The sequence below is a fragment of the Alexandromys fortis genome, unplaced genomic scaffold (genome assembly GCF_014885135.2).
Source record: "Alexandromys fortis isolate MF-2015 unplaced genomic scaffold, M_Fortis_MF-2015_v1.1 scaffold_243, whole genome shotgun sequence".
In the NCBI taxonomy this organism is placed as follows: Eukaryota; Metazoa; Chordata; class Mammalia; order Rodentia; family Cricetidae; genus Alexandromys; species Alexandromys fortis.
In genome coordinates this window covers 543266-566242 of record NW_026068121.1, presented here as the reverse complement: position 1 = coordinate 566242, position 22977 = coordinate 543266, and the positions used below count along the sequence as shown (strand labels likewise).

Here is a 22977-nt window from a genome sequence, read left to right as displayed (position 1 = left end):
CAACCAAATAGATTTCCTTGTAGCCATTTGCACTCTATTTATTTTGTATTAATAATTTTTTTTTTTTTTTTGAGACATGGCTTCTCTATGTAGCCTGGCTGTCCTGGAACTCACTCTGTAGACCAGGCTGGCCTCAAACTCAGAGATCCACCTGCCTTTGCCTCCCAAATGCTGGGATTAAAGACGTGCACCACCACCACCACCCAGCCTATTAATTTAGTTTTGAGATGGAGGTCTCACTGTGTAGGTTAGGCTTGATCGAAACTCAGGCAATCCTCCTACTCAGCTTCCAGTGTGCTGGACTAATAGGCATAAATCACCAGGGTTCCTGTGAATTTAGCCACGTGGTGCGTTGCGAATCCCCAGAGTATATGTCACTAATTGAGGTCTGTGGCCACCAGCTCCTCGGTCTCTGGGGTGGGGGCTTCTCCTTCCCCTGCCTTGGCTCCATACAATTGGAGCTCTGCCTTGTTCCACGTGGCACCGTGGCACTGGGCAGAGGGCAGTGTTAGGTCCGGGGAGTCCTGGGGACTTTCCCTTCTGGGGCGGGACACAGATGACTTCATCTGCTCCTCCCCCACACGGAAGGGGTGGAACCGTTCCCTCTTCTCCCTCCTCCTCCAGCGGCCACCAAGGACCCTGAAATCCACCAGCCCAGGACTCCACAGCCAGGTAGGATGAAACAGAGGGGACACAGGTGCCGGGCCTGGAGGGCCGTGGACAGCCTGGGTGGCATGCTGGGCCCCCACCTGCAGCCCTTTCTGCTTCCTCAAGCTGTTTCCCGTGGACACTCAGATCTGCAGCCCAATTCCTGCCCAACCCAGGCCTGCAATCCTTGGTGCTTGCTCAGTCCCCAGTGCCTCCAAATTCCTAGATCTTCCAGCTCCCAGGTCTCCCCCAGCCACACAGCAAACTCCCACCTTCCCCACCCCCAAATCCCTCTCCTGGTCTCTTTTTCCTGACCAGATCTGCTTTCTCTACCTCAATGTCCCCTGTCAAAATCCCTGTCCCCAGACTAATACAGGCCCTGTCTGCTAGGTGTAGGGACTGGCCTGGTGCAGCTCCTGCAGCCAGCTGCCCCTGGTATATGCAAGATCAGCCTGGGAACCACTCCAAGTCCCCTGGCAGCCCTCAGTGCCTGAGTCCCAAAGCTGACAGTCCCTAGAGACTGGGGGAGGGGACCCTGTGCCACAAGAGACTGCCATTTCTGCCAGAGGGAGGCCAGGCAGGAGAGAAAGGGACCCCATTCTCCCATCCATTCATCCACACTCCCCCCACCATCCACCAGTCCTAGTTCATGCTAGGGACGTCGCCCAGGGTCTCACACATGCTGGATGAGAGCTCTACCCACTGAGTACCTCCACCCCGCTCTTAAAAATAATTACTTTTATTTTTATGTCATTTATGCTATGTTATTTATTTGTATCTTGAGGTCAGTTCTCACTATGTAGACCAGGTTGGCCTGGAACTCACCTAGGCTGCCCCTGATCTCAAGACACCCTCCTGCTCCAGGGAGGTGGTAGGGCAAGCCTTTAATCCCAGCAGAGGCAAGAGGATCTCTGAGTTCAAGGCCAGCCTGGTCTTCAGAGCTAACTCCAGGACAGCCAGGGCAACAGGGAGAAACCCTGTCTTGAAAAACCAAAAAGCAAAACAAGACAAAACAAAACAAAACAAAAACTCCTCAAATACCCAAATACTGTGCGCCCTGCTATATATTGCCTGTTCATTGCTTAGCTGTGTCAATAACATTTCTCTCTCCACTCTGTGTCTCTTTCTCCCCGCAACCCTGTCCCCATTTGGCATTGGGAGTTGAACACGGGGCGTCATGTATGACAGATAGGCACCCCAGCCACTCAGTTGTGTCTCCAGGCCTCAGTAAGCACTTACTGAGCACCTACTGTGTACCAGGTACTATCCTGTTCACGTGCTGAGTTTTTTCCTCCACCGAATGCTTATTTTATTTATAAGTGTTGTTGTTAGAGACAGGGTTTCTCTGTGTAGCTCTGGCTATCCTGGAATTTGCTCTGTACACCAGACTGGCCTTAAACTCAGAGATCTGCCCGCCTGTCTTTGCCTCCTGAATGCTGGGATTTGTTTATTTAGTAATTTTAACTTTTTTTCTGTCTTCCTTCCACCACATGGGTCCACGGACTGAACTCAAATCATCCAACTTGGCAGTGTGACGCATCCCTACCCACTGAGTCATCTTGCCAGCCCTCAGTCAGCATTTATTATGCACCCACTGTGTGTCAGGCACTCTGGATATGGGAATTAGACAGAGAGAGCTGTACCTGAGCCTTGCTCCTGCTGGGGCCCACACTGGGGTCTGGTATGGGTCATGATGGCTCTTCCACAACATGGAGTCAAATTCAGTGGGTGCGGAGCGAGTGCCCTGCCGTGGAGGGGACTGCCCTGAGGATATGACCCGAGAGGGACGCTGCCCCTGAGATAGGACAGTGCATATAAATGACAGTGTAGCAGGCACAGAGAGACGAGGGAGAGAGGAACAAGCCCTGCTTGTCTCCTCTGCCTGGTGCCCCCGAATCCAACAGTCTAACCTCACAAAGGCTTCCTTCCTAGGTAGGGCCTCTGCTCACAGCCTTCCAGGGCGCCTACCTTCCTCGGGGTCAAAGCTGCCCTGGTCCTCTCTCTCTGATCTGGCCTACTCTCTGCTCCAACAGGCCAGCATTTCTGCTCTTTAGGCTGAGTCCCGCGCCCCAGGGCCTTTGCGCTCACACACTCTCCAAGGGAGCTCTCTGAACTAGCTCACCTCCGCCAGGGTTGCAGCCTGATCTTGCCCTCCCTAGGGCATCCCCCACCCCAGGTTCATTTCCTCCATGGCACTTTTATTTCTCGAAATGACCTTAGGTGATTTTTTTTATCACTTCCTGTTGCTCTGCCTGATGCCAGCGTGTGTGCCCTCTCCATGTGCAGCATCTCCGATGGCAGTGCCCAGGCTTTGTGAGCAATACCCAGTCTATGAAGAGACTGCACAGGTGTGGGGGAGAAGGAGGGACATGAGGACATGTACCTACATGTGGTACAAGGCTTTGGTGTGGTGGGGAGGCCAGAACAGGGGTTTATCTGGTAGGACTTTGACCCCTGCCACAGGGGCCTTTGCATGAGCTGTGTCCTCCCCTGGATGTCCATTCCCCTCAACCCAGGCTTCTCCATTCCCACGTCCTGTCCAGGTACTGTCTCTGTCTTAGGCCCACAATGCTCAGATCCGCCAACATGAGCCTTACTCCCTGAGTTCCCCACCCTCTTCCGAGCTTAGTCTTGTCTGCAGCCATGATGGACAGCTGGTCCACTGTGAATGTAGCTCCTTTCTCAGGCTTAGCTCTGTTTCTTTTGTTCCCACTGTCACTGCGGCTGTCTTCACTTTCACACCTGACTGCCTCAATTTCCCAGCAGCCTCTCTGACACCTTCCTGGTCTGCCATCTGCCTTCACTCCCCCTCCCTCTGCCTACCTGACTCCCTTGACCTGGGCCTTGGGCCCAGCCCACCTCTGCTGCTCAAAGTCCAGTCTTTGAAGACTTTTCAGTCATCTGTGTGCAAAGTCTGTGGGTTGACTGAATGGTGAGTAGACTTCTGCCCTAGACCAGGTCCCTCTTGAGTAGCCCAGACATTTACATGTCTGGCTCATTCTCTGTGAGGCATTGTGGACCCAGTAGGCGCTGGCCTCCACCCACTCCATGCTAGGACTGTTTGGCCACACCTGTCCCTGCCTGAGAAGCCAGCAGGGCACTGGGGTGGGACAGGAGTGAGCCCCATCCCAGCCTGGCTGTGGATGCAAGACTGGTGTCAGGGGCACTAGGACTAACAGCCTCTGAGTTCGTCTCAACCGTGAAGACAGAGTGGGGATGAGTGACAGACTTGGTCCTCCCACCTGAGGGTCCCTGTGAGAAGCCTCTATGCCAGTTCACTCTCCACACCTGGCTGTGCAGCACTGGGCGTGGAACCTGCGGAGCCCGCGGCTCTGCATGCTCGGCCAGTGCTCTCCCCTCTGACCACAGCCTTCCTGCTGGTTTGGAGACATCTCGCTCTGTCGCCCTGGCTGGCCTGGAGCTCAGAGAAAGCCTCTCAGTGCTGGGGTGAGTCACGGTGAACTTCCATTCCCACAGGTCTGTTGCACCATCCTCCAGGATCCCCTACAGCCGGGGACACGCGTGCAGGAGGCTGTCGGTCTGGAACATGTCTTCACCCGCCCCAGCCTCTGTGGCTCCAGGCTTCATCCTTCCTCACCCATGGCCAACCCGGGCCCATCGCTCCATGGCGTCTTAGGCATTTTAGGAGCAGTGGGAAGGGACAGGCTGGTCCACCTGGAACACAAGCTGGAGAGTCTGCACCCAGGCAGCCAGGAGTCCAAGCTTCTTCACGCCATGGTGCTCTTGGCTCTGGGCCACAACACAGAGGCCAGGTCCTCTTTGCGGTCCTTGAAAGCAGACACAGTGGCCCAGCTAGTAGCCCACCAGTGGGCAGGCGAGGTCAACACAGAAGGCCCCGAGGAGCCCCCAGATTTATCCTGGACTGTGGCTCGCCTGTACCATCTGCTGGCTGAGGAGAACCTGTGTCCAGCTTCCACAAGGGACATGGCTTACCAGGTGGCCCTCCATGACCTTGCCTCCCAGGGTGACCACCTGCTGGGCCAACTCCAGAAGGAGGCCTGGGATCGGTGTAGTTCAGACACCATGGGGGACCCCCATGGCTTCCAGCCACTACATTCTGATCAGGGTTGCCTGCCGCCAACTTCAGCATCTCCTTCAGTGACCAGAAGCCAGCCTCGACCCATTGACACATCATCAGACTGGAGCCAGGGGCATTCTCTACACTCCACTGGCAGCATGGCCTCACTGGCCAGCCACCTGGAGATCAGCCAGTCACCCACTCTGCCCTTTCTCTGTCCACAACGTGGAACCCATGGACCCAGCAAACTCTGTGACACACCCCAGGCCTCCCCTGAGTCTCAGCTTGTCCCTGCAGGCTGCCAAGAACCTGAGGAAGTGAGCTGGCCCCCGTCAGTGGAGACCAATGTTCCCTTGGGGTCACCACACAGAACTGGGGTCCCAGAGGTGTCCCCTGAGGTGACTTCGGCAGTTCTCCCTGACTCTCTGGCTGTTCCAGACACAAGTGTCCACCACCCGGTTGAATGCACAGAGGGTTCTAAAGGTTCCCAGTCTCTCCTGCCACCCACAGAAGGTGTTAGAAGGCAGCTGTCTGTGGCGAGTCAGATGTCTCCTCTGGGCTCTGTTGGAGATGATAGTCAGCAGAACACCACGTCCAGCCCCCCTGCACAGCCATCGTCCTCCCAGACCTCCAGTACACTGCCTCCTTCCCCTCCGCCCTCCACCTGCTCCTCCAGCAGCTGTCCTGCTCCCCCAGCCCCCACGTGTCCCGTTCTGGGTCACTCAGAAACATCTGAGCAGAAATTCTATAACTTCGTGGTCATCCACGCCAGGGCTGATGAACACGTGGCCCTACGTATCCGGGACAAGTTGGAGACCCTTGGGGTGCCCGACGGGGCCACCTTCTGTGAGGAATTTCAGGTGCCTGGGCGTGGAGAGCTGCACTGTCTCCAAGATGCCATCGACCACTCGGGATACACTATCCTGCTCCTGACCACCAACTTCGACTGTCGCCTGAGCCTGCACCAAGTCAATCATGCCCTTATGAACAGCCTCACTCAGTCGGGAAGGCAGGATTGTGTGATCCCCCTCCTCCCGCTGGAGTGCTCCCAGGCCCAGCTCAGCCCCAACACGGCCAGCTTGCTCCACAGCCTTGTGTGGCTGGATGAACACTCCCCGATCTTTGCCAGGAAGGTGGCGAACACCTTCAAACCACAGAAGCTCCAGGCACACCGGATGCGCTGGAAGAAGGAGCAAGAGGCCAGAGCCCTCAAGGAGCAGAGCACACAGCTAGATGCCGAGCGGCAAAGGCTGGCTGCCATGTCTGCTGCCTATTCCGCCTATGTCCACAGCTGCAGCGCCTGGCAGGCACAGATGGACAACCTGCGGGTGGTCTTCGGCAAGGACTTGTCACTGGGGACCCCTACATTCTTTCCTGGTTGGCTAGGATGTCCACAGCCAATATCTTCACATCCACGCCAGGGTGGTACCCCAGCTTTCCCCTATTTCCCGCAGCCTCCATCTTTCCCGCAGCCTCCATCACCTTTCCCCCAGCCTCCGTCTTTCACGCAGCCTCCGTCTTTCCCGCAGCCTCCAGTCTCTTCCCCACAGTCCCCACCCTTCCCACCTGCCTCTTCAGCAGCCCCCCAGACTCCAGGTCCTCTCATTATTCATCATGCCCAGATGGTTCAGCTGGGGGTCAACAACCACATGTGGGGCCAGACGGGGGCCCAGTCGATGGACGACAAGACGGAGTGTCTGGAGGAACCCTGCTTGGGTCCTCCGAATGACCAAGGAGAATCCTTGCTTGATCCGGAGTGACAGTGGGAGAAGGGACACTTTCTTGGGTGCACACAGTGGCCATGAATTGGACCTCAACTGTAAACTCAGGGCCTGGGAACCCAGAATTCTGTTGGACATTGCACAGGACTCTGTGGAACCCCAACCTGCATCCTCTAGGTGGTAAGAAGTGGATGGGGCCGCGGGCTCCTCCGAGGTGCTCCCGGCAGCTACAGTGACCTTCATTCAGTGTGGCACGTGCTGTCTCTGGGGAGGATGCAGTGCTGGGGCAATGGAGAGAGTCCTGTCTTTATAATAAAGTTATTGGCAGCTGAGTCATGAGCCAGCGTCCCCCACCCACAACCGCCCACAAGAAACCAGCAGGAGACTCAGCTTCGCCAGGGCTGGAATCTGAAAGCACAAGAGCCAGCGGGCTCCCTGAGAGGCAGGAATCGGAAGTTGTAGATGAATTCTTATCTCATTGGTCAGCGCGGGACATGTGGCCTTTTGCTGCAAGGGACTCTAGGAAATGTAGGCTTTTTTGGTGGTGGCGGTGGGCGGCCATATCGCAGAAAGTCTTGTAATGTCAGGAAAGGAGAAGAAAAAAAGACACTGGGGGGTTTCTGGTGATTTTGATTGTTCTGTGCATTTATTTATGTATTACATGTGTGCCAGACGTGTGCAGGTCTGAGGACAACCTGTTTGAGCCTCCTCCTCCATGTGGGTCCCTGTGATAGACACTTCAAACTCACGCTCATACAGTAAAAGAAAGTTTTTGTTTGTTTTTTTAAAATCATTTGACAGATTTTGCTACAGCGGGTTTTCCTTGGCGTGTGAGCGTGCGGTGAGGTTCAGCCAAGGCTGTGCGACTCTGCATCTCTGACCCTCTGCTGTCTCACCTCAACTTATTTATTGGTTTTAATTTTTTAAACAGATGTATTATTTTTATTTATGTGTATGCATGCGAGGTTATGTGAGTTTATGTACACCTTGCAAGTCAGAGAGTTACAGGCAGATGTGAACCCCTTGCTGTGGGTGCTCGAAACCCAGCCAGCATCCTCTGCAAGAACAGTAAGCACTCCTTTATTTTTTAAAGGATTTTATTTACTTGCTTTTGTGTCTTATGTATATAGTTGTCTTTGTGCAATGACCAGAAGAAGTCATTGGGTCTCATGGAACTACTTACGGGTGGTTCGCAACCTGTGGGTCGCGACCCATTTGGAGCCCAACATCCTTTTCACAGGGGTCACCTAAGACCATTGGAAAGCTGAGAAATTTACATTACAATTCATAACAGTAGCAAAATTACAGCTATGAGGTAGTGAGAAAACATTTCTGTGGTTGAGGGTCACCACAACATGAGGAACTGTATGAAAGGGTCTCCACGTTAGGAAGGCTGGGAGCAGCTGGTTATAGATCTACAGTTGTGGTTGCTAGAAACTGGACTCGGGGTCTCTGAACCACTGCTCTTAACCACTCAGCCATCCCTGTGCGTTCCTTTTCTTATCATTTATTTATCCTGTTTCCCCCACTCTTTATTTATTTGGGTTTAGTTCGAGATGAGGTCTCTCTACCTAGCCCTGAGTGAGCCAGGCGTTGGTGGCACACACCTTTGATCTCAGCACTTGGGAGGCAGAGGCAGGCGGGTCTATGTGAGTTCTAGGCCAGCCTGGTCTACATAGTGAGTTCCAGGACAGCCTGAGCTACACAGACGAACCCTGTCTCAGAAAACCAGATTTTAATGTGCCCAGACATCCCAGCTCTCTGTGAAATGTGGACCCATTTTTACAGATGGGGAGAACTGAGGCCCAGCACTAAATTCTGGCTCTCAGCATCACTCTAGTCAGAACTTAGGGGAGCACAATGCCAGACTTCCCAGGATGGGCAACTGCGGGGCTCATCCCACAAACAGCCAAGCCTGAGGGCTGTTCCAGGCCCTGGCTGATGCTGCAGGAGGGCATGAATCACTCCCCTCGCTATTTCAGTCTCTGAGTCAGACCTGGTCAGGGCTGTTCTGTGCACGGCAGAGCTGAAGTGAAACCAGCACCGGTCGGAGATTCTGGGAGGGCGGGTATGCAGTGAAGTCATCTGACGGATGGTGTGTGGGATTGTCCGTTTGCTGGGGTCAGAGGCTGGAAAGGGGCTGGGCTCTTGCTACGCGGTTCCAGGGTGCAGAAGAGGAAAAGGAGTAAAGAAAGTAAAGAAAGCCAGGGGACTTAGGAAAGCTAGAAGGGACTTGGAATGGGCAGGGAGGTGACAGCCTGTCCTGCGGTGTACGTGGACAGGAGAGCCCAAGCAAAGGCCCTGGGGCAGGACAGAGCGTGTTAGGGGTACAGTGGGGGGGGGAGTGAGAAGGGGGTGTAGGTGTAGGGAGGACAGGTAGGGAAGGGCAGAGAGCTCCCTGTCAATTCATTCCCCCTGGATTTGGCGGGGGACGGGGACAGGGACCGGAGAGATGGCTCAGCTGGTAGAGGTGCTTGTCATGAAGCCTCCTGACCTGAGTTCCCTTGCCAGGACCCACACGGGAAGGGCCATGCACACAGTGGCGCACGCGCACACCCACAGTAGAGCAAGAAATGTAATTTAATTATTCTGGCACTTGGGAGACTGAAAAAAAGACCAAGAATTGAAGGCCAATCTTGGCTACTTAACAAGTTTGAGGCCAGCCTGGGCTGTGGGAGACCCTGTCTCAAGTCAAAAAGCATTCATTTTCTACACGGTTCCCTCTTAAATTTGTTTGTGGAGGTGGACAAGGTGGTCTACCTCTGAGCCACAGCTCTAACCTACATGAACTCTTAATGAGTCATTACTTCGTACCTGCTGTGCGTGGACCTGCGCTGTGCTGGACACTGGGACACAGCAAGGCCGTGTCTGCGCATTTACAGTCTTAGGGCTGTCACGGGGCAGAACTGGTGGCTTGATTAAAGGAAGTTTCTGGAAGAGGAAGTCTGAGGGGCTGGAAGTTTGGCTGGACATTCTCTGACCTCCAGGGTCCCTAATGTCCCTAATGCCTCAGCAGGGTGTGGCCCTAGCTAGCCCTTTGTGATTTCTGTTGGGTGGTGGGTAGGGTGGGATGGGTCTCATGTTGTAGTTCTGCTTGTCCTGAACATCAGGCTGGCTTCAAACTCACAGAGACCCAACTGCCCCTACCTCCTAGGATTCATGCTGGACATTTTTTTTGATTTTTTAAAATTTATTACGTATACAGCATTCTGCCTGCAGGCCAGAAGAGGGCACCAGATCTCATTATAGATGGTTGTGGGCCACCATGTGGTTGCTGGGAATTGAACTCAGGACCTCTGGAAGAGCAGCTGGTGCTCTTAACCTCTGAGCCATCTCTCCAGCCCCCCCCCCCCCCCCCCCCCCCCCGCCCCATGCTGGACGTTCTTAAGGGATTGTTTTCCAAATGTTCTCTCCAAGTCTGTGTGGCTGGGTTTTGACCTGGGCAGAATGTGTTTACACTTCTTTTATGTGAGCAGGTGTGTGGAGGTCACAGCACAAGCTAACAGTCTTCTCTTTCTGTTGGGTCCCAGGGCTCCAACTCAGGGGTGGTGAGGCCTGGTGGCCTCACAGGCAGAGGAGTGGCTCCCGTGTCTGTAGACGGCTGGGGTGAGCCGGGACAGGAATAGGCTTCTGCTCATTTTTGCAGTTTGTTCTAGAAGCATCTGGCAACGCCCCTTCCTGGGCCCCAAGTGTACTGCTGGGCTGAGTCCAGGGTTACCATGACCTGGCTCCAACCAGCCTTGTGGGCCCTACTCGGGGAACTGAAAAGAGGAAGCTGTGCCACCTGCCAAGGCCCTCCTGGCTTCTGCCCACACCGGGGAGAACTTTCTGGAAGGTGATGACAGCCCTAGGGGCACAGTGGGTTCCTACAGGTTGTTTTCACCTTACTAGACCTGGAAGGAGGTGGGTGGTCTTTGGACTTTCCACAGGGCAGGGAACTCTGATTGCTCTTTGGGCTGACGAGGGAGGGGGACAGGAGTGGGGGGGGGGGGGGGGGGGGGGGGGGGGGGGGGGGGGGGGGGGGGGGGGGGGGGGGGGGGGGGGGGGGGGGGGGGGGGGGGTGGGGCGTGCGCGGGGGGGGGGGGGGTGTGGTGGGGTTGGGGGGGGGGGGGGGGGGGGGGGGGGGGGGGGGGGGGGGGGGGAAAGGGGGGGGGGGGGGGGGGGGGGGGAAGAGACAGAAATCTTAAAGAAAGAAAGAAAGAAAGAAAGAAAGAAAGAAAGAAAGAAAGAAAGAAAGAAAGAAAGGACTTGGATGCAACTCTGGGTGGCACTCTCCTCCTCCTCTCACTGCGGTGAGAGGGCTTAGTGGGTAACGTGCTCCTGATCCTGCACGAGTGAAACAGCTGGTGCACACTTAGGATCCCAGCGCTGGGAGGCAGAGGCAGGGGGGTTCCCAGTCAGCCCCGCTCAGCAAACCTGTGCTGTAGGTCAGTGAGAATGACTCAAAATCAGCCAGTAGAGGGCTCAGACAGCAAGACACTAGTGGCCAAGCCTACCGGCCTATGTACAAACCCAGGCAAGTACCCAGAGTTGTTCTCTGAGCTTCACAGATGGGTCATGTGTGTGGACACTCACACACTCAACATACATACACACACAGACATACACACATATACAGAGACACACAGACACAACATAAAGACACACACAACAGAGAACACACACAAATGCAAACCCAACAAACCACCAAACAGCCAAGGTGAGCAGCTCTTTGAATGCTGACACCCCAGGCCTCCAGACGTGTGTGTGTGTGTGTGTGTGTACATCCGTATCCACATGTGTATACGTGTGCACAAACACGATTATTTCTGGCATTGGGGATCAAACTCAGAGCCCTTACTGAGCCAGACAAATGCGGCACTGCTGACACACACCCCCAGACAGACAGACAGACAGACGCTGCACTGCTGACACACACCCCCAGACAGACAGACAGATGCTGCGCTGCTGACACACACCCCAGACAGACAGACAGATGCTGCGCTGCTGACACACACCCCAGACAGACAGACAGATGCTGCACTGCTGACACACACCCCAGACAGACAGACAGATGCTGCGCTGCTGACACACACCCTCAGACAGACAGACAGATGCTGCACTTCTGACACACAACCCCAGACAGACAGATGCAGCACTGTTGACACACACCCCAGACAGACAGACAGATGCTGCATTGCCTACACACACACCGATAGACATATGCTGCACTGCTGATACACCCCCCAGACAGACGGACAGATGCTGCGCTGCTGACACACACCCCTAGCCCAGACTCACTTCAGGTCAGCCCTTTAACCCAGGCCAGAAGCTCATGTGGCCACTTCAGCACTTGAGAGGCCTTAACTCAACAAAAACCTTTCAAATTACAAACTAAAACTTATGCCAGGCCAGTCTGGGCTACATAGTGAGACCCTATTTCCGAAGCAAACACAGAAACCCCAAATCAAAACCCCCTTAGACCCTACCTACCTAGGCTCCCACAGGTCCCCACTATCACACACTACTCCACTATTCACTGCCCACCCTCTGGTACTCAGCAGGTGATCAGGAAATGGCTGACTCTCAGCTGCAGACGGGAGTTAATGTGATGCCTGCTGTGGTCCCTGCCTCCACCTTTGTGAGCTCCAAGGCCAGCGGTGAGGATGCTGAGGGCACAGTAGGAACTGGCAGGCAGGTGGGAATGAGTCCACCTGGGGCTGCAGGGCACAGCTGGGGAGGAGTGTGGAGCTTCTGAGGGGCCCATCCCCAGTAAACCAACAGTTCAAGGTCAACTTCAGCTACATAGCGAGTTTGTGTTCAGCCTGGGCTGTGGGATGGTTATAACATGTTAAAGAGTGTGGGGGATGATGGGACATGCCAAGGCGGCGCTACCATGAACAGACTTTCAATCGGGGCACCCAGAGCAGCAACCTGAGATCACAAACACAGTCCAGACAGCTGAGTGTTTCTGCCCTGGGGCAAAAGCAGCAATAGGGGCCATCCAGATGCTTCCCGGAGGGGCACAGTGTTCCTTCCAAATCTGCGGCCCAGAGAGGTGGCATCCATCTCCAAGACTGCAAAGTGAGATTGAGTGGGGCTTTTCTACCTTGAGATGGGCACCCAAAGAGTGCCGTCTCCTGCCAGATGCCAGGGCGAGGCTTTTATTTTTAGCCTGTCCTGTGGCCCAGGCCTTTAAGCAGCCTTGGGATGTGGTCAGAATCTCAGGGAAGCGAGAAGGGGGTTTCTTCTCCCTGAAGACTTAGGCTCTCGGACCCCTCACCAGATGTGAGCAGATCAATGCTCTGACCGCGGCTCTGCAGCTTTGATACGCCCACATCGAACTCTAATTTTGAGGGTTCTATCCTTCTGGTTCTGCTGGCGATCCAGCCTCACTCATCCCGCCCATCTTTCCCTGCCAGTCCTCCTTTTTGTATAAAGATTTATTTATTATTATACAGTGTTCCCTCTACATGTATGCCTGCACACCAGAAAAGGGCACCAGATCTCATTATATACGACTGTGAGCCATTGTGTGGTTGCTAGGACTTGAACTCAAGTCCTCCGTATCATCAATGTTCTTAACCTCTGAGCCATCTCTCCAGCCAGAGCTCTCGTTTGTTAAGTCAACGTTAGTTTTTAAAAAGTGTTTCTCTCAGTGCTGGGGGCTGGGTCCCAGGGCTCCATCCACAATGTTTACTGCTGACCCCTCCCCCCAGGTCTGAAAATCAGCTTCTGGGGGACCTCTGGAAATGGCAATGGCTGTGCACCCCTGAAGTATCAATATGCTAAAAACTGTGTGTATATATAAAGACAGCTTTGCAAACCAAGCACGATGGCGCAGGCCTGTCACCCCAGCACTCTAGATGAGGCAACCTGGGCTACATGAGCCTGCTGCCTAAAAAGCACAGCTCCAGATCCGGGCAAACTGACACTTCCTGCCTCTGCAGACCCTGCGCTCACACACATGCCCCCCGAAACACACATAATTTAAAAAGTGAGCAAGCACTCAGCTAAGAAGGAAAGAGCCTGGAAGGCCGTGCTGTGAGACTCGTGGGTGATCTAGAGAGCTTCTGCAGGTCAACCAAGCTCACTTGGAGTTTGTTTCTGTCCCCAAGAAAGGGTCTCACTGTAGGCCTGGCTGTCCTGTACTGCACAGGGAACACAGGGAGCCGGGCCTCCCCTGCTGGAACTGAAGGGGTGTGATGGCGTGCCTGGTTTACTCTCACTCCTTGACAGGCTGTGGGTGTGGAGTCTCAAATGCACAGGGCCAGGCCCACCTCCTCCTCACCCACACCTGCTATGCCCGTCAATCCTCCTGCCATCCTCTTGGGCCCTCTGTACCACTGGCCGAGTGCCCAGTGACATGGCTCCATACCGGACTATGTTTAACCTGGGGCGGGAATGCTCCCTACCTAGAAATAGCAGACACTGGTGCAGCCTCAAGGGACAGTCTGTGCCACTACCCTGTTCCATATGAACAGAGAACACTGCACCAAGCGCCCGTCTGTTGTGATGGGGTGTGGCGTCAAATGGGGACATGTCACCCACCTGTGACTGGCACCCCCACACTGGGGTTAGGGTTCTCCTTCCTTGTTCCCAGTCTTTCTGCCCACCTATAACGGTGTTGTGTTCTGAGGGGTTGGAGTCTCACAGGTGGCAAGCTCTTACCCACTGAGTCATCTCCCCTGCATGACTCTTTGTTTTGGAGGGCAGTCTCTCTAGTAGCCCTGGCTGTAGACCAGGATGGCCCTGCACACAGAGATCCAGCTGCCTCTGCCTCCCAAAGGCACCAAACCCTGCTTTAGTGGTTAATTCTTCCCCAGAATTCCAACCTTATAACCACAGGTCTCTAGGCTACCTCGTAACTAATCACCGCAGCTAACTCACAGGCTATTGTGATTGGCTGGGGTACACAGGCTTGTCCAATCACAGACACCATATAGTGAAGGACAGGCAGACCCTGTAGGGATTTGGCAGGAAATCTTTGATTCTGTTGTTCCCACCAAGGAGAACCCCTTGGGAGCTGCTGGATCAACCCTCCCAGGGATGTCCAGCAGAGCCAGGTCCAGAGCCAGATGATCAGGGTGCTAAGGCAGAGGAATGGATCTGGACATGTCAACTGCTGAGAGAGAGTTCAAGTCTGCCCTTTGGTCACGTGCTACATGTCCCTAGGCCCTCGGCTGGTGATCTTAACCTCTCTGGACTAGCTCACAGGCACCTGAGTGGAAACAGCTCCTTCAGAAGGCAGCTACCGTGACGCAGGGGCACATTTGAGCACTTCGGTAGGGCCCGTACCTCGTAAGAGATGGTTTTAAGAGGGTGGGGGTCTTGACTTAATGTCACCTCAGGCTGTGCTTGGACTCACTTTGTCCTCTAGGATGGCCTCCACCTTGAGATCCTCCTGCCTCAGCCTCAGCCATGCTCAGATGGCGGGTCTGTGTACAGGCATTCTTGACAGGCACACATCAATTAACCGCTAGGCAGACTCCTTCACATACCTGTATTTTAATCAATAAATATAAGTGCCAAGACTCACAGGGGTTCATGTCTGCCCTGAGCTTCGGATGGCAGGGCAGTGAGGCTCTGCCCAGTAAGGCCTAAGGCTTGTTTTATACAGAGAACAAGCTACCTAACACTGCAATCACACACCAATGTCCTCGCAGGACGGCTTCCACGGCCAAGGGAGGGACTGGCCTCGCTACACTAGACTTTCTCCCCTTGCAGCTGGTTCCCACAAGCCAGGGATGTGCATCTCCTGCCTCGGTGTGATGCAGGTTTAATCCCACTCACGGTAAAGGACAGGGACAAGAGCTGGTGGAGCCCCAGGCTGGTGCTGTTCAGGCGGTATGCACCCCTAGGGCTGCACTCAGGGCCTGGGTGGCCTATCGCAGCCCTGGGCAGCTCCCCACCTTCCCACTCCTGGTAGTTAGTGGAGACACTATGGACTCTTCACGAAGACCTGGGGTCAGGGAGACAGGACAAGTGTGGCACGGATATGACCTGGTGACCAGAGCACCTGCCAGCCATCCCACAGGATGGGGCTGGAGGCAGTTGTCGGCCTGGCTGTTCCTGTCACTTGCTCTGGCTCTTCTTAGGGACAGTCCTCTCTCTAAGCAGTGTGGAAGCAGGGAGGCTTCGCAGCAAGTCTGTCACAGGTCTGCACTCACAGCTCATGCTGGTTTCAGCTGTGGCCACACCAAAGTCCTGGCAGCAACTTCAAACTAAGTCATTACTGAGTCCAACAAACAGAAACCAAGGAAAAAAAGACCGAGCAAAAACCTCAGAATGTGGGCTCCCAGCTGTCGCCCACTTGCTTAGTAAACAACAAACCAACCGCAAACATCTAGGTGGCAGGTGCCCCACTGCAGGAAGGCGCCAGTGACTTCTGACTCCATCTTGACAGTGTCGGCTACACAGGACTCCAGGACAAGCTAGCTGGAGACCAGGTGACAATGGCAGAGGTCTCCAGACCCAGACAGATGTCACTGAGGCGGCCCCGGTACCCTTCTGCATTGCCACAGAGAAAGACCATCTTCCTACCACGTGACCCTGAAGGTTTCTAGAACCAACAGTCGGGCTCACTCCACTGCCTGTAGGCCAAGGGGACAGGATGCTTCTGCTCGGAGAAGGCCAAAGTGCAGGCGGGTGGCAGGCCAGGCTCAGTGCAGCTGGATGAAGGCCTCCAGCTCCTCTGGGATGAACCCCTTATAAGGGACCTTGTTCCTGTCCAGGGCACGGGCGGCCAGGCACTGCAGTGTTACATAGTTGAAGGGCTGCACGGTGCTCTTGGCCAGCAGCTTGGCGTCCAGCAGCTCATAGGCAGTCTTCTTGAAGGCGTTGGTGGCATCCATGTGGGCCCCGGCCTCGATGAGTGCGTCCATGATGGCTGGGCAGTTGTTTTGAGCAGCAATGTGCAGCGGAGTGTTGTTGTCGAAGTCCCGGCTGTCGGGGTCAGCCCCGCAGTCCAGCAGCACCCTGACCACATGCAGGCAGGGGAAGACGCCCACGCGGTAGCGACCCACGTTGGTGGTCTCCTTGTCCACTGCCATGTGCAGTGGGGTGAAGCCGTTCTTGCCGCGCGGGGCACACTTGAGCAGGCGGTAGACTGTCTGGTGCTTGAGGTGTTCCTGGCCAGCGGTGCACTCCACCTTCTCCAGCAGGTACAGCAGATGGAGGATGATGGCGATGGCTTTGGTGAACTGCGCCGAGTCCCCCGGCTCCTTGGGCAGCTGCAGGGCCCGCTCCACTTCCCGCACCCCTTTGCTGAGCACGCCCATGAGGTCGGGGAAACCAAGCTGCATGCCCAGGTTGCCCTTGGCGGAGCGGTCCTGCAGCACATAAGAGAAGAGCTCCGCAAATGACAGGAAGCTGCTGGCCGTCATGGGGCTCAGCGGCTCCAGGTTGCTCTGCTGCATATCCAAGGCATACTTCCAAAGACGGATACAGCGCTCGAAATTTCCAGAGTCTGCGTAGACAGCACCCCGGTACCTTATGTAGTAGGAAGTGTCAGGGTGCGAGGGGCCCAGGATCCTCTCCCGTATCAGCAGGGCCTGCATCCGCATCTCATCAGGATCTGTGATGAGGGCCTCCAGCTCTTGGGGCGTGGTCACCTCCCTGGAATAGTCGTAGGCCAGAACCAGCTGTTGGGGCTCGGGCTTGGGGAGGTAGTTCCCACCCTGGTGGCGGAGCTCCATCGCCCTTCTCCAGTGCTTCAGGGCTCCGAGCAGATCCCTTTTCTTATCCACGTAGGTGGCTCCCAGCAGCTCCAAAGCCTCCACGGCCGCTTCACGGCTGGTGGGGCAGCAGCTCTCATAAGGCTCTGATTCTTCAGGGGTGGAGCGGCCGCTGCTTGCCCCCTGGGGGGACCCTTCCCTGGGCAGCTCCACCCCCGAGAGATACTCGTGGCCGGGCTGCTCCTGGATGAGGTACTCCACGATGTTGGTGTGCCCGGTGACACTGGCGGCCAGCAGCGGGGTCATGCCATAGCCGTCGCGCTCCATGCGCGCGTGACAGCCCAGCAGCAGCTGCAGGATCTCCAGGCTGCCGGACTCGGCGCAGTCGTGCAGGGCCGTGTTGCCCTTGGCGCTGCGCCGGTTCACCTGCGCGCCGCGCTCCAGCAGGTAGCGCGCGATCTCGCGGTGTCCCTTGTAGCAGGAGATCATGAGGCACGTGTGGCCGTGGCGGTTGGCTACCTCCAGGTCGGCCTTGTGCTCGCCCACCAGGTAGCGCACCACGTCCAGGTGGCCGTCGAAGCAGGCGGCGCGCAGCGGCGTGGAGTTGGTGCGGGTGGTGCGGTTGACCGAGGCGCCGCGGCGCAGCAGGCTCCGCACCACGGCCAGGTGGCCCGCCGCCGACGCGGCCCAGAGCGGCGGCGCGCCCTCGATCGTCTCGCCGTCGAAGTGCACCGAGCCGCCCGCCTCCACGCTGGCGCCGCAGTGGTCCACCAGGTACTCCACCACGTCCAGGTGTCCGCGGCGCGCCGCGATCAGCAGCGGCGTGCCGCCGCCCGCCACCTCGCCCAGCAGCTCATCCAGCTCCTCCCGCCCGCGGCCGGCCAGCAGCTTCTGCAGCAGCTGCAGCTTGCCGTCGTGCGCCGCATTGTACACCGCCGTGTGTAGATCCATGCTGGGCGCCACGTTGCCGGCTCTAGCCGGGCCGCCTGTCGCAGGAGACAACCTTCACTTTCTCCCCCGCCGCCATCTTAGCGGTCTCCGGGCGGAACGAAATGGCCTCCGCGACGGGGCGCGGACGGACTCGGCGCAGGCATGCTGGGAAATGGAGTCCTGTGAGCGATCGATCGCCTGCTGGAAGGTACCGAGATGAGAACGGAGAGAGGAGAAAAGACTACATTTCCCGAAAGGCATAGGGACAGCCGCTGGGAATCGTAGGCAGAGTGGTGGGCAGTGCCGAAGGGAGGACGAGGACAGCAATTTGGCCAGGCCAGGCCAACAATCAGTGCGACCCTGGGAAATTCGGTCACGCACGTCCCGTTAGTGAGTGTACGGCGGACTGCAGGAAGCACGTTCTCGCTCCGTTCTACAAAGGACACCGTCACCGGCAGGGATTATACAGGGGGCTCGCGCCCTGCTCCCTAGAAGTGACACTTCCCAGGATCGTCCGGAGGAAGCGCGATGGTGCCAACAGAAGCGCAGGCGTCCTCCCGGCCAAGAAGGGCTCCGTTTCCGCGCCCACTGTGCACCGTGGCATGGCTCCGGAGCGTGCGGGTGGAAATCCTGTCTTGCACGGCTAAACTGTCATTAGTGTGTGCGACCCTGGGAAATGCGAGTAAACGCGCTCCTGCCCAACAGGAGTCCCAGAAGGTTGGGCTCCAGATCAGAACGGCACGAGGATTATCCGAGCCGGGGGTAGCTTCCGAATGACTACGGGTCCCACCAGGTGAAGTTTTACACCATGCTTTTAGGGGCGCAACCGAGTCGGCCAAGTGATGACGTGCTTCTGCTGCCTGTCATTACCGCGGAGCGTACGGGAAAACATGCACGTCCGCCGAAAAGAAACTACATTTCCCCGAGGAAATGTCAACGAGTAGGCGGTAAAAAGCCTGCGACCCTGGCAGTGCTGGGACGTACTTCCGGTGCGTGTGGGCGCAGGCAGGAGACGAGGCAGCCTCGTTCCCAGCCGGCACCGAACGTGCCTCGGATCCAATCCTGAGCAAAGCTGAGCAGGGGCCGAGCTGCCTCCGGAGTCTTAGGTGAAGCAGCCGCTGGCCAGCAGGGGGCGAAAGCCAGACCTGACCGAGCAAGCAGAGAAGGGACCCCCCACTCGCCCGGAGCTTAGTTGGCAACACTTTAAGCAGACCCCTTTTTCATGTTAGATGGTATTTTCTTTCCTTAAAGAGGCACGTGTGTCAGCCGCATACGCGCCGTGTCCTCCGAGACGGACAGAGCGCATCGGGTCCCCTGCCGCTGGGTACACGTCACTTCTGAGCAAATAACTCTAGCCCTTCACTTTAGTTTGACATAGGATTTCATTCCCCGCACCCACGTGATGGAAGGTGAGAACTGAGTCACCCCAAGGGTTGTCGTCTGACATCCATCCATATGCTATGGCACACGGGCATAAACCCCCACAGTGAAAAAACAATGCCCTTTAAAAATGTGTTCTTGTGCATGCGCACACGCGCGCCACAGCAAACAGTTCTCACCTTCCACCACACGGACTCAGGGAATAGAATTCAGGTCTTCAGGCTCGGCAAGAGCGTCTTTATCTAACCATCTCACTGGTTGTTTTGTTTCCAGTCCGATTTGGTTTTCTGTCCTTCCGCAGGCTGTGCTTGGGGGCGGCACCGCTCTCTGAATCTTTGTGTCTGTACCCCATGAATTTGTCCTCGCTCTCTCCTCCTCCTTCTTGCCACAGACATCTGCCTGCCATGCGTGAGCATGTTTTGGGCTACCTGCCAGGCGCACCCAACTGCACAACTAGAAGTAACGAGCCATAGCCTCCTAGCCCCTGCCCACCACCCCTCATGCTGAGATGTGGCTGAGCCACCTGTGCCAGCCATACAAGAGACTGTTAGGTCTCTGTTGGGTCTCTCCCCACAGGGCCTTCACAGTGTGTTTAATGAAAAATAAAAAATTTAAACATTAAAAAAAATAGAGAAAATGGGAACACAGATTCCAGGGTGGCCAAACCAAGAACAGGATGAATTTGATCGGGTGCCAGGTAGGAAATGCGTTTAGAAGCTGGGTGATGGCAGCCAGGACACACACACACACACCCCAGAAGAAGGAAAAAAACCACATGGAATCTATCAGGGAAACAGTCACGCTCATGGGAGGTTAAACCAACGTGCAGTAGGTAGATCTTCCTGTGATGCTGGGGACATGCTGTGGGAACTCCTTCAGCCAATAGCCTTTAAGATCCTGGCCCACTTTGGGCGTGCTCTCATGTGCTATAAATGCAGACAAAAAGCACACGCAGGCCTCTTGGCTGCCAGATTCGGTTCCAGTTCCACGTGTATGCACAGGACTGCAGATCACTACACTTTCTGTGAGTTTATCCCCAAATAAATAAACCTTCGTTATATGCCTTTCTGGGCTATTGTGGAACTCTGTAGTATGCCAACAAATTAGTGCCCATGTGGCCTGAGTACACACCATTGCCAGGCCCTGCCAGACCCCCACGGCCACCTCCCACCCCACCCAGCTGCACTACCACCCTTCTGCACAGCTGCACAAGGTTTGGCTCAGCTGACCCACCACTGCACCTTGGCAATTTCCCACCAGCCCATCTACTAAGCGGCTTTTTGCAACAACTCTGTGGCTTCTCTGGCTTCTGCTGGGCCTGCTCTGATCAGGCTGAGCTCTGACTCTAGGACCAGAGGCTGTAAACCTGTACCTAGAACACTGGCTTGTGTTCCCAGTTCAGATCCCCGAATGCCTGGCCCGAGCTTCAGCCAGTAAACTCGTGGCTCGTGACTGCCTGCAAACTCTAGGTTCCTTGATATTCTGCCCAACTCAAACCTCTGTATGTGGGTGTGCTGCTCTTATGTAACGGACTAAATTTGTTAGTATTTCAGGAAGCCTCAGGTAATTGAGGTACTGCTCTAGGAACTGCCTTACTGTCACAACTGCGACACCTGCTGGCCAATCAAGATTATTACACCTACAATTTTCTGAAAATTATAAAGAAGGTAAATTTGGTAAATAAATAAATAATTTTGAAAATTGTAAACCAACCCCAAAATAATGGTAGACAATATCACCATGCAGGAATTTAACAACCTTTTTGTTTCTACTATGGATGGAATTCTGCAAGAGCTATATGAGCTACCTTGTACTATATATATATATGTATATATCTATATCTGTGGTCAAGACAGCTATTAGCTTTGTTTTTCTTATTATACCTTTTTTTTGAGACAAGGTTTCTCTGTAGCTTTGGTTCCTGTCCTGGAACTAGCTCTTTGTAGACCAGGCTGGCCTCGAACTCCCAGAGATCCTCCTGCCTCTGCCTCCCGAGTGCTGGGATTAAAGGCATGCGCCACCACCGCCCGGCTCCTTATTATATTCTTTTTTTTTTAAAATATTTATTTATTTATTTATTATGTATACAATATTCTTTCTGTGTGTATGCCTGAAGGCCAGAAGAGGGCACCAGACCTCATTTCAGATGGTTGTGAGCCACCATGTGGTTGCTGGGAATTGAACTCAGGACCTTTGGAAGAGCAGGCAATGCTCTTAACCACTGAGCCATCTCTCCAGCCCCCTCCTTATTATATTCTTAATGAAATTATTTGATAACAGAGTTAAGAATGAGAAATTTTAGGAATGATACAGTTTTAGTTGAAAGGATTCATACATTGAAAATGATAACTGGGTTATGAAATCTTACAAAAATAGGACTGAGAGATTATCTGAAAGGATTTACGCTGTTGAAATTCACAGTGAAAATCTGTTAAAGAGTTATGATAAGCTGACAGACAGAACATTCTTCCAGGAAGGCAATCTATGCGCCATCCAAATAATCTCTAAGGATGAGAAGATACCATTAATGCAAAGATTGAAAACCTTGGAATCACACGTGCCAAATGAGAACCAGAAATTAATTGGTTTGATGGAATCATTAGAAATATTCACAAGTCAAGAGATTCAGGCTTGGGGCTGGTGAGATGGCTCAGGGGTTAAGAGCACTGACTGCTCCTCCAGAGGACCTGGGTTCAATTCCCAGCCCCCACATGGCAGCTCACAGCTGTCTGTAACTAACTCCAGTTCAAGAGAATCTGATATTGTTATACCAATGCACATGAAATAAAGTCAAATAAAGTTTTTAATTAAAAAAAGGAGAGATTCAGGCTTTAGGCCAGGCAGTGGTGGCGCACACCTTTAATCCCAGCACTCGGGAGGCAGAGGCAGGCGGATCTCTGTGAGTTCGAGGCCAGCCTGGTCTACAAGAGCTAGTTCCAGGACAGGCACCAATATTAGAGAAACCCTGTCTCAAAAAAAGAGAGAGACAGACAGACAGACAGAGACAGAGAGATTCGGGCTTTATAAGACAGTAATTGAATTGACTGAGGAACTTGTCAGAACAGATAAGCAAAGAGAGGAGTCACAGGCAAAAGACATAGTAAAGATTGAGCATCTCTAGTACCTCTCAGAGTCAGAGATGACTTACCAAGAGTTTTAGCTGCCCTCTCCTATTACTACCTATGAAAACCCAGCAAATACTCAATACCCAAACAGATACATGGAATGTAAATGAAAACCTATAGGTATTAAAGATTTAAAAGAAATTAAGCAAGCAATAGTATCTTATGGCATGCATTCACCATTTATTAGGGAGATAGCAGAGACATAGGCTTCAAACAATAGGATTACTCCACATGACTGGCTTCAGTTAGTCTCAGGGGTGCTAGAAGATGGGCTGCAGTTACAGAGGAAGTGCTGTTGGAGAGAGGAGACTAAAACCCTGAGAGTCAAAGGATTTGAGGCTTCCCAAGATCAAATTCTTGGTGAGGGCACTTATGCTGGTCCACAGAGTCAAGTTATTTACAATGAACACATCTTGTCACTATGCCAACAGCAGCCTTGAATGCTGGGACAGGATTCAAGAAGCAGGGAAAAGAACTGA

The 22977-nt window shown here is 54.4% G+C and overlaps 2 protein-coding genes across 2 annotated transcripts; one reads left to right on the top strand and one right to left on the bottom strand.

Annotated features, from left to right (window-relative positions):
- The first annotated feature begins 103 nt into the window (after positions 1 to 103).
- On the top strand, positions 104 to 6740 carry Ticam1 (TIR domain containing adaptor molecule 1). The gene is made up of 2 exons (XM_050125178.1): positions 104 to 672; positions 4126 to 6740. Exon 2 carries the CDS (start codon positions 4249 to 4251, stop codon positions 6445 to 6447), a length of 2199 nt encoding a protein of 732 aa, XP_049981135.1. The 5' UTR covers positions 104 to 672; positions 4126 to 4248; the 3' UTR covers positions 6448 to 6740.
- Positions 6741 to 14876: 8136 nt separating this feature from the next.
- Fem1a (fem-1 homolog A) lies at positions 14877 to 21136 on the bottom strand. Its single transcript, XM_050125185.1, has one exon. It carries the CDS (start codon positions 18012 to 18014, stop codon positions 16050 to 16052), a length of 1965 nt encoding a protein of 654 aa, XP_049981142.1. The 5' UTR covers positions 18015 to 21136; the 3' UTR covers positions 14877 to 16049.
- Between the last annotated feature and the right edge of the window lie 1841 nt (positions 21137 to 22977).

Bases quoted from the DNA above. Each gene is read 5' to 3' on its own strand.
- Fem1a (XM_050125185.1), bottom strand. From the start codon at position 18,014: ATGGATCTACACACGGCGGTGTACAATGCGGCGCACGACGGCAAGCTG.
- Ticam1 (XM_050125178.1), top strand. From the start codon at position 4,249: ATGGCCAACCCGGGCCCATCGCTCCATGGCGTCTTAGGCATTTTAGGA.